The 12,039-nt window shown below is 35.6% G+C and overlaps 1 protein-coding gene across 1 annotated transcript in view; it reads left to right on the forward strand.

The window, feature by feature from the left end:
* LOC111048413 (sodium channel protein 60E) overlaps positions 1 to 12,039 on the forward strand; it is a 245,360-nt gene that overhangs the window by 217,436 nt on the left and 15,885 nt on the right. The window contains exons 28-33 of the mRNA XM_039420001.1: positions 421 to 614; positions 1,841 to 2,043; positions 3,646 to 3,918; positions 4,876 to 5,095; positions 6,180 to 6,319; positions 10,268 to 10,525. Of these exons, the coding sequence (XP_039275935.1) occupies positions 421 to 614; positions 1,841 to 2,043; positions 3,646 to 3,918; positions 4,876 to 5,095; positions 6,180 to 6,319; positions 10,268 to 10,525 (1,288 nt within the window). The remainder of the gene's footprint in view (positions 1 to 420; positions 615 to 1,840; positions 2,044 to 3,645; positions 3,919 to 4,875; positions 5,096 to 6,179; positions 6,320 to 10,267; positions 10,526 to 12,039) is intronic.

Consider the following 12,039-nt stretch of genomic DNA (forward strand, 5'->3'; position numbering starts at 1 on the left):
GGTAATCAAATGCATTCTTATGTTGTTCAAATGATTCTTCAATGACTATATGTTCATTTTTTAATTACATGAAAGTGCTTGATGTTTTAAAGGGAAGGGTAACGGATCCAGTCCAAAAATCTGTCTGTTGGTGGGAAGTATGCCACTGACTCCAATATCAATGTTGATTTTTTTCTAGTTCTTGAAAATCAGAATTGGTTTTCTCATTCTCTTTCAAAAGTGGTCCACATTTCCATTCGTGGCGTACATCCTGAAATGTTTCCTGTATCTAGGTTGAGACCATTGGTCCAAACTAATACACTGTTAGAGACAGTCTCTTGGAGTATGATTCACATTTATTAATATCCAAACTATATCCCAAGTTATTATTCTCGACTCTTCTATTATTAATCTTCATATCTCATTTTTTTCTGTTTGCAGAAGCGTTAGTGAAAATTGTTGGACTAAGGTACCATTACTTTACGGTGCCATGGAATCTATTTGATTTCATATTAGTTTTAGCGTCGATTCTAGGCATTTTAATGGAGGATATCATGATCGATTTCCCCGTTTCCCCAACACTTCTCCGTGTTGTCAGAGTCTTCCGTATTGGTCGAATCCTCCGACTGATAAAAGTAAGTACCGTATTTCCAACTCATTACAAAATAATAATAATAATTTCTCTCGTTGCCAAAGAGTTGCCAATGAGTTGCAAGCAGAGGAGTTTATTTGAAACTATGAGTTACTGATAAATCATCTGTTGACAGGAATTTCATGATGCTGGTAAAAATTCTGTACCAAATATCCTGTTTCCAATTAAAGTCGTTTACAATTCAAATATAGCTATGGTTTGTAGTATCTGAGTGTGCCTCAAACAAGAATATTTATTTCGACTTTTGTTTAGAAAAATCATATAAAAAAGATAGCATAAGAAGATATCACATGGTTAGGACGTTTAATGTTCCAAATTCCACTGTTAACTCAAGCCGATAGTCCTTGTAGCTCTTTTTCGAGAAGCTTATGTGATGCTGAGTCTCTCATACTTTTCCGCTCTTACACTCTCACCCGGCCAAAACAGTTATAGTAGACAGTGATCGACAGTAATCGGCTTGAACTTGGAACATAAACGACCCATGGGATATCTGCTTATGTTATTTTTTCTCCATGGTAATAATCAGCACCACCAAGAGGGAAAGGGGAGTAGCACCCCTCAAACATGAAAGCTTTTTGGTCTGCTGTTCAGCTATTTTCTAAATAAGCTCTAGTCATTCCAGTGTTCGAGTCTGTCCCAGTACAATGAATGGACGAGTTAATCTGATAATGTTTATACTATTAGTTCGTATGGGAATAGACAACTCAACTAAAATAAGTGTCAAGCTGTTAAAAAATTGACAAAACAACGCAGTTAGTTTTATTATTATAGGAATAACTAGTACCCTCTTTAAACTTTTTTACAAAAACACAATTAGTTTCAGCTCTCCTGGTAAGTATTGAGTACTGGAACTAGTTTTGTTTGTGCAGAAATGTTTGAAAATGGTACTAGTTATTTTTTAATAACTAAACAATATTCAAGTAGCACTTTTAAATTACTTTTTCAGTATTCGATTAAGGAATGTAAGATCTGTAATTTATTTGCATTGTTTATCATTTCTATTTCTACTCTCAATGTCAAAATCTCATGAATTATACCACTTATAATGTTCATGCTACATATACACTCAATGCAGGATTCATAATGTGGTTGCAATATATGTGTATTTTTTGTTTCTACTTTTAATGTCAAAAATTTATAATTTTTTCACTATTTACGCTTATGTTAGTGGTGAATTTTCTAATGAAATTATTTGTATTCAATTTGCAGGCCGCAAAAGGTATTCGTAAATTGTTATTCGCATTAGTTGTATCGTTACCAGCGTTATTCAACATAGGAGCTCTTCTAGGACTGATAACGTTTATATATGCAATAATTGGAATGTCCGTGTTCGGCCATGTGAAACAACAGAGAGCGCTCAATGACATGGTCAACTTCGAGACATTTGGTCGCAGTATGCAGCTCTTGTTCAGGTATTACAAACTTTCATCTTTATTTATTCATTCATACAATAAGATTAAGCTCTTACTGATTTCTTTTTCTCACCCTCCTTGTGTCAAGTTTTGCCTGAAACACTTCTTCCTCTTCAAATCAATGTTATTGAGGAGGAATCAATTGGAAACTCTCAACTACAGTACATTCACTATTTGACTTGAAGACCAATTATTTGGTTATTTCAATTGAATATAGCATTTATATACTAATTTAAAATCCTAAACCTGTAATTAATAATTAAAAATACATTTTTGCATTATGATTTTTCTTGAAGTAGTGCAAATAATGATGAACTAACAGACTATTCATGATAATACTCTTTAATAGGCCTTGATTCCAAGTAACAGTGGAAGTGGAGTAACAGTGATATACTTGAGTAATACTTGAGTATACTTGAGTAAATACTGGAGTAACATGATAATACTTTTTAATAGGCCTTGATTCCAAGTAACAGTGGCAGTGGAGTAACAGTTACTCCATTAGTTCACCGTTTATCTACACAGCAACAATCTTATGAGCCATGAGAATTACAATCAGGCTGACCAACGCTGATCAATACCAACATACTTTATCTTATTTATTTATACATTGATACATACAATATCATTCTCATCTATGAATGATTGGAAAAGGAACAACAGGCTTGAAGCACAAAACTGTTCCTTTCCCAAATTCAGATAGAAAATGTCCAAAAATAGGTTATGCTTACACTTCATGATATTGTGCAATTTTAAGTCCAAAATATTTATAAACTAGAAATTTAGAAAATTGAAAACCAAATTAAACAAGGATACTTCACTAAATCATCACTGATAACTGAAAAATACTGTATTAATAATTGAAAATTTTTAAACTTGAAAAGAAACACAAACTTACTCCTAAAACAACAGATGTGAATGTTGAATTATTCTATTATTATACTTGATTTAAAGAGAAAAAGTGTAGTATAGAGTGTTTGAACACTTTTAAAGCAATGATTAAAAACTTTTCCACTACAAAATCCACAAAAATCACATTAGTCACTACAAATTATGTTTTCACTTTTGACAAGTTCAGTGATTGGATAAATATATACTTTTCTCAAATATTAGTTTAGTTTTATTGCGTTTGTGATGAATTATATTTCATGTAGACTGTTGAATCATTACCATCTATTTATAAATCTGAATGCCTATAAGAAGGGAGCATTATATTCCGGCATAAAAATATATAACTCTTTGAAAAACGATTTGAAAACGGAGACTAATTTGAAAGTATTCAAAAATAAAATAAATGATATACTAATAAAGAGTTGTCACTATAGTGTTGAAGAGAGAATGAGGTCCTTGTCTGGTAGTTTAGACGTATAGGTTTTAAGAAAATCAATATTAAATCAAACCAATCTTGTATGTAAAAATATATGTAATTGACAGGTGGCATGTTGTGTGAGTTTTAATGAAGCTCACATATACACAACTAAGCGCCATGAATAACAATAATAATAATAGTAATAATAATCACATTTACTATTTCATAATTCATTTTGTATTACTGTTTGACTATGTATATTTATGATTTCATTGAGTTGATGTTGTTGGTAGGCTGATGACGTCAGCCGGGTGGAACGACGTGCTAGAGTCGCTGATGATCCAGCCGCCGGACTGCGACCCGACCTACCGCGACCAGCCGAACGGCAACTGCGGCAACCCGGTCATCGCCATCACATACTTCACCAGCTTCATCATCATCAGCTACATGATCGTCATCAACATGTACATCGCCATCATTCTCGAGAACTTCAACCAGGCGCACCAGGAGGAGGAGATCGGCATCGTCGAGGACGATCTGGAAATGTTCTACATCAGGTGGTCCAAGTAAGTCACTCCAGTACATTAGATGTCTCCGTTTATCCGATAGAGGCCACAAAAGTAAACAGGTGGTCCAAATAAGCCACTGGAATAAACTAGATGCCTCGTCAATTTCATGTGTATTCCTGGACAGTGTTGACGGTGTGAGAGACGGAATAATATGTGCGAGTGAGGAAGCTGGTCCCACTTTTGTCTGCCTCTCTTTATTTGTCTGGTCCCACTGCCGGCAAAACTTCGTTTTAAATATCCTTTTTAATCTGTCCTTGAATCATAATAACGTTTTTTGGGTGAAAATTTCAAACAAAAATAATATTATTTCTCATATTAAGATGTTTTTACAAATTGAAAGTTGAAATTTCAACCTTCTCTCAGCTCAAAATTGTTCTTTCAATCAGTTTTTTCAAATGCAAATATGTGTAACCTAAAGCTAGTTTGCCTTTAATATTGGTGTACATTGGTCAACAAATCGACTAGCAAATAATGGCGGTCAGATAAACTTATGTTCTCTACTGACCAAACACTATTCAATATCTCAAAGGAATTGGATTTGTACAGTTTATATGTAGTGATTTGAGGCTTGAGAGCTTCAGGGCCAGACGATATTAAGCGTTTTTAGAGTCGGCACGGCAGGAAGCTCTCTGATCGACTGATTGGGTTAGCGACTGAAATACGCTTGAAAAAACGCTCAATATGGTCTGGCCCATATATGTGTTCTTCTATACGCTATCTAATAAAGAAATAGTAGTAAATCATCATGCTCTGTTCCAGAATAAAGCAACAATAATTTACATCCACCATACTCTCAACATCATTTCAGTAATTAATTGAAAGACAATTTTCAGAAACTTCAACTCATGATTGGTTGCTCCTCCAATTATTTCAAACAATATTTGTGTATCATGAATCAATAAATGAATGATTTATGATATTTTCATCTATTTTAACCAATAAATTCCGTTTCAGATTCGATCCTCACGCCACGCAGTTCATTCGGTTCGCTCAGCTGTCAGACTTCATCGCCAGCCTGGACCCGCCACTGGGCATTGCCAAGCCGAACATCGTCGCTCTAGTCAGCTTCAACCTGCCCATCGCCCGAGGCAACAAGATCCACTGCCTCGACATCCTCCACTCACTCGTCAAGCATGTGCTCGGCCATGTCGAGGAGACTGATGAGTTCAAGAAGGTACCAGTCATAACTCTTAGCAATACTCTGACCTAATTGCTCATTGGTAATAGATTATAGACATATAATGATTTAATACATTGATTTGAAAGCTTGAATCCAAATTCCTTTTTTAAATTTTATACAGAATCTTCCACGGAAAACTGATGTTTTTCAAAGGATAGCACTCCTCTATTTTAAAGTTAAAAATAATTCATTGGCGAAAATGAGTTCCATAGAACATGCAATTTGACAAGCCTTTGTACGAAAAATAATCTTATTAAGATGGTGTTCACTTTTACGCTGACAAATAATGTGGAGACGCTCTCTCCTCTCTGAAGTTTATTTCCACTCTCTCCAATAGTTGACGATCAATCTGAGCGACGTCTGCTCTATAGCTTGTCGCAGCTCGCCCAACGTACGAGGCTTGTCTTCATTCACACGAAACTTTGAAAACCCCCACATGAAAAAATCATACCTCGAATGGTCTGAAGAACGAGGGGGCCAATGCAGAATCTAGAGATAACTCGATTAAGGAATATAGACTGTCTTACATGTTCCATGCTCTCCGGAGTTGGAACTGTGCGACGTGGTCCCAGTGGCTGCCTTCTCATTAAACTATCTCCACTACGGAGGGAATTATCCCTATGGTGTTTCGGCTCATAATGTCTTCATGCCGAGGAACGTTAAACCTTCGACGACAGAGGCGTTGAACTTCTGTAACTGAGTCACCATTCCGCACAAAACTGTCATTCACTAAAAAGCTATCTTCTACGTCCCACAACGGCATGATGGCAACTGGAAAATGAATAAACATAAATTGCAAGGTAAGACAAATGACGTGCTGGCCTCGGCTCCCCTCTCCAAATCCTATTGGATGCGTAATATCATCTTAAGAAACGTCCGTTTTCAGTGACAGACCTGTATTTCCAAGTGAAAACACATATTCCATCAATATGAACGACGAAGTGAACTGAAATGCTTAGCAATATGGAATGTTTGAAAATTTTATTATAGTTTCAAAACGATTCTAGACTTTTACACTTGTTACTCCGATTGAGATAATATTATTCGTTAGTAAATTTTCAAATTCCTCAATTTCCAGCTTCAAGACCAAATGGATGTGAAGTTCAAAAAACAATTCCCAACCAGGAAAGAACTGGAAATAGTGTCATCGACGAGAATCTGGAAGCGCCAGGATAAAGCAGCCAGGCTTATACAGCGAACCTACAGAGATTATAAGAAGTAAGTTGAACAATTAAATAAATATCAAGTAAATCTCAAGTTCATTTTTCTCTTATCAATTTTCATTAGAATGTACTGTTTGCAGAAATAGATACGTAATTAGTCAGTACGAATACTTCACAGTTATGAATACTTCGGATGTTTAATTTATATTATTGATTTTTGTCACAAGTTTATAGCTTGTCTGAAATTTAAATTTTGATTTTATGTTTTCATGCTGAAATTTTCCCTTGCTCAAATTCGCCAGTATCTTTCAATTCATTATTCATAGTTCATCAAATCTAAATAATTATAGCTCTTGATGGTGCAAATTTGAATATTCTATCAATGATGTATCTTGGAATTTCCATAATTGCCATTGTCTAGGTCAATGACCAGGAATACTCTGCATAGATCGCATCATAAGCACAACCACTTTATGATTATACTTTGACTAATTCAATGTGTTTCTCTTCACTATTATAATATCGTATTACTTTCAGCTGTGTTATCGGATAAGCACGTTAATTTTTTGGTCCCGGCTGAAGTATGACAGCCGTAAGGCCCATTGACGGCTTAAATTGTATATTCAGGCGAGTTGTGACCTTCCCGCAAGGGAAAGCCATACGAATTTACTTTACTTTCAACGAAATTTTCTAAGAGCTCCTTCTTGACAAATAAGGGCCGGTTTCCGAGCTCGGGATTTAGCTAAGTTCTAGACTTTAAACAGCTGGAGTCAGAAAATTGACTTTCCGAAACAGGGCGTAGTTTCTATGATATTCTTTATCTTCTCATTTCTATAATTGGGAATGTGTATTTTTTTTTTTTTTTTTGACGAAATGAAACATTCCTAAATAATTCAAAATAGCTGAAACTTCACACCATTTTCTCTTTATTTTATTTTGTGTTCAATTTTCTATTTTTTCGAAATTTAATTTAAGCGTGGACTACGTCCAGGACCTCCTAACCTCCTAATGAGGAGGTCCTGCTACGACTACGCACCGTTTCGGAAAGCCAATTTTCTGACTCCAGCTGTTTAATGTCTAGAACTTGGCTAAATCCCGAGCTCAGAAACCGGCCCTAATTTGTCAAAAGGAGCTCTTGAAAAATTGCGTTGAAAATAAAGTAAATGAATTATGTCTTATGCCTAATGTCTTATGTCTGTATAATATTATTCAATATCTCTTATTTATTAAATTTCATAAAATAGCTTGATTAATTCAATATGAAGTGATAATCAAGTGTTATATTTAAATATAGTTTGGTGTTTTAATTTCTCTAAATTCATAATGTTTAGCTTATATATTTTGTTGGACGAAAATTGAACTTGAACGTTTTACAGTAGAAACATAACCTATTTTTTGGACATTTCATCAATTTATCAAAATTTGAGAATGGAATAGATTTGGGCCAAGCCTGTTGTTCCTTCCTAATCATATTTATATGATTTGTGATTCTGTCCACGAATAAATAAATAAATAAAATCTCTGAATAATAGGCGTTAATGCTAATTCCACCAACTTTCAAACTCCAATTGGATCTCTATCATGTACTCTCCTGAACTTCCTTAGAGTCCTGAGTACTTGTAATTAATTTGTAGCCTAGGTTGATTTCTTTTAGTAAAGCTTCATGTTTTAGAGTTTATTCTAAGCTTGTTGTTTATGAAAATATTCAAGCAAAGGACAGTCGAAATCACAGTTGTCAGCTGTGGTCGAACAAGTGTTGAGTATGGGGCGTGTTGAGGACATTCAAGTCTCAGGTATATATGAGAGGTCTTGCTTATATCGATTTGCAGTGAAAATTCAATTTACTTAAATTATGATATAATCATAACACTCAGTTTAAAGTGAAAAGATAATTTACTTAAATGACAGTAATAATCTTAACTTCCAGTTTGCAGTGAAATTACTGTCTTATTAGCTCCAGTAACATTAATTCTTGAAGGGACAATGAGTCAACTATACATACACTTGTGAACAACAAAACTGCAAATCAGGATACTAGGAGACACTAAAGATGTTGGGATCTCAGAAAGAGATAGGGACCTTGAATCAGTTGAGAAACTCAAAAGGAGGAAACTAAAATGAAAATAAGAGTCTGAGAAGTAATTTTATCTATTAATTCAATTGAATCATACGATGGGTACACAGGCATTGGAAGTAGTTCCAGACATTAGAAGCACTTCTATAAATTATCTCTTATGAACATTGATTTACCAATTGCTCATTTATCCATAGACACAGTGATTTATGCCCTTTCTATCTATAGAAAGTTGGTAATTGTTCTTGGAAAATGGTAGTTCCAAATCTAAATTACCGGTAAAACTCACAAATTTCAATTCAAATAATAGTTGACCATCAGTTACATCATATGTAAAATAAAAATACAAAAATTCTTTACTAGGCGGAGTTAGGACTTTCAAGTCCTCTCTACCTCTCAACCTATTATACAAAAGCTTGTTGGACAGACTTTCTATGTTTTACTTAGGTGGTTGCAGATACGTGCTATGATTGCTTTTGTGAGGTAATAGAGCTGACACTATTTTTAGAAAGATCAGTTGTCATTTGCGTGAACTATGGATAACGCCGACATGTTCTTTACCTACTGCTACCACAACTACCACCTACATTTTCTTTCTTTCTTGACCTTGAATTTGTAAGTAGTAGTTACATGTTGAATTGCTGAGCTGTACAAATGCAAGATTTAGCGTCCTCTGACACTCATCTAGCAGTAGTGGTAGTGGATCCACAATGGAATGCTCAAGCTTATGAGAAAATGTCCATAACGAAACACATTTTATTTTATACTGCAATTCTAAATCATAGGAAAAATAGTACACGGTATATTATACTCACATTCGGCAAATCAATCGTCAAAATAGTACGGTATCTTACAGAGTATTCTATACTCTGTTCAGTGTAGTCAAGTATCAACTCGTGATTCCGTGCTCTGTGATCTTTAATCAAAAAGTTTCAATTCAACCAACTATTGAAGTCTTGAACAAAACTTATGAATAGGCTATCAACTTATTAGTACAGCATAACTAGAATCATTCTTCGTTTTTTGAACAGTTAGGTACGCTGACAACGTTTTTGAGAGAAGTGATTGAGTTCTATGACGAAAACGTGATTTGAATCCAATAATCTAATCTCTTAGAAGGAAGTGCTGTTCATCGCTGGATTTTGTAAATCTTCTCCGATATTGTAATGGTGTCTCTAGCCAATTCTATTTAAACAGTAATATCAAGAATCATACATATTTTTTGTAGTTATTAATTTATCTTCAATGTCCGGTTCCACGAAGCTCAGTAAAGACATTTGAACATGGTCAAATCAGGTACGATTTACAACTTGAGCACTGGAACTATTAAAATAGAACTATTTCTATTAGACTAGAGATTTCTATTAAATTAGTTACTGGAGAATTCTAGTGCACACTTGTAAATCGTACACAGCTTGACCATGTTCAAATGTCTTTGCTGAGCTTTGTGAAACCGGACATCAGAGATAGATGAATTCCATCACAAAATCTGTATGATTCTTGATTTTACTGTTTGGTGAAACCGGACATAATAAGACAGCTGCATTGAATTATCTATGTCCATAAAGTTCAGTTTTATACGAGAAAAGTTTTTTATTTCATTAAATGTGGAAATAGAGCTGGAAAGAAACCAAATGTAAGTTGGTCAAAAATAAGTCAAAAATAAATGAGCTGCAATTGGTGTAGATCTACAAGAATATTACACTCATAATTAGATGCATGAAGCAATATTTTCCTATCAAATAACATTTCTGATTCTTTGATTATTTATTGATTCATTGAATAAGTACATCATCAAAATAGTAGTGTTCCAAAATAGCGGAATAATTTATCATAATCACCATGCTAGTATTATTCAAAACCGTTCCTTGTCACTTCTCATCCATGTTTCCATTTTTTCATTCTAATTGATCTGCTTCATTTTTTTAGAAAAAGAAGAGAAGCACTAGTAGCTCAAAACGAAGAAGACGAGAATACGCAAACGTCCAGTCCGGGTGGCTGGCAGGGCAAGCTGTCTGCTTTTCTGCACGTGCACAGAGGCTCCCGTGCTTCGTCACGCAAGTCATCGCGGGCCTCTGACGCGTCAGATCTGTCGGAGATGGGAACTTCCATGTGGCTCAACCTGCCGCTTCTCCTCCTCACGGGGACCCAGGCTAATGACGAGGAACCTGACGATACTCCTGCTAGGTATGCTCATCCTCAAACTCACACTTGTTAGATTCAAAAATCAATTGAATCCATTGCAATCCGTGCTATAGTTTATATTTTAACCAGAGTACATGTCATGTTCCCCCATTTTAGCATAAGGCTAAAATGTTCCCATTTTCAGCATAATTTATACTTTCACCAGAGTACATGCTCCTCCGTTTTGGTTGGAGGAGAGAGGAAGCATTGGATAGGGCTTTGTGGAGAGGCAGACTAAGAGAAAGGATTGCCGACCCCATTTGAATGGGATAAGGCACAGCCAAAGAAGAAGAAGAAGACATGTTTCTCCATTTTAGCATAATGCCATAAGCAATAGGAATAAAATAATGGAATTTGTAGCTCAAACAATTAAAACTCGGAAAATCAATTAAATTAATTGCATTCTGTGCAATTATTGATATTTTCATATAGTGAGGTCCACGTTATAATGACAGTGGATACAGATAGGATAACAGTGTTGCCGTTTGTCTGCCTTGATTAATTACATTTCTACATTGTTAAAAACGGACTTGGCAACGTTGTGGAGCTAGAAAAGGATAGTGCTATCTGCTTTTTCGAATAATAGACAAGGATACCTACACCAATGGTAATCGAATACTGCCATTATAACGTGGACCTCACTATAGGCTAGTACATGTTCTTCCATCTTAGCATACGGCCATAAGCAATAGAAGGAAAATAATTGAATTTGTAGCTTGTATAAATTTTTAATCCGGTTAGGGCTCAAATATATATCACCCAATGGCTGAAACGTATCATCTAAGGGCTCAAATGTATCACTCAATAGCCGGTGAGACGTACCACATAAGCAAGGGCTGAAAAGTATCACCCAATGGCCGGCTTAAACGTATCACCTAAGAGCTGAAACTTATCATCCAAGGGCTGAAACGTATCATCTAAGGGCTTAAATGTATCACTCAATAGCCGGCTGAAACGTACCACATAAGCAAGGGCTGAAAAGTATCACCCAATGGCCGGCTAAAACGTATCACCTAAGGGCTGAAAATTATCATTTGGGCTGAAACGTATCATCTAAGGGCTAAAACGTATCATCTAAGGGCTGAAACGTACCACATAAGCAAGGGCTGAAAAGTATCACCCAATGGCCGGCTTAAACGTATCACCTAAGAGCTGAAACTTATCATCCAAGGGCTGAAACGTATCATCTAAGGGCTTAAATGTATCACTCAATAGCCGGCTGAAACGTACCACATAAGCAAGGGCTGAAAAGTATCACCCAATAGCCGGCTAAAACGTATCACCTAAGGGCTGAAAATTATCATTTGGGCTGAAAATTATCATTTGGGCTGAAACGTATCATCTAAGGGCTGAAACGTACCACATAAGCAAGGGCTGAAAAGTATCACCCAATGGCCGGCTTAAACGTATCACCTAAGAGCTGAAACTTATCATCCAAGGGCTGAAACGTATCATCTAAGGGCTGAAACGTATCATCTAGGGGCTTAAATGTATCACTCAATAGCCGGCTGAAACAT

Source organism: Nilaparvata lugens, chromosome 2, assembly GCF_014356525.2.
Source record: "Nilaparvata lugens isolate BPH chromosome 2, ASM1435652v1, whole genome shotgun sequence".
Taxonomy (NCBI): domain Eukaryota; kingdom Metazoa; phylum Arthropoda; class Insecta; order Hemiptera; family Delphacidae; genus Nilaparvata; species Nilaparvata lugens.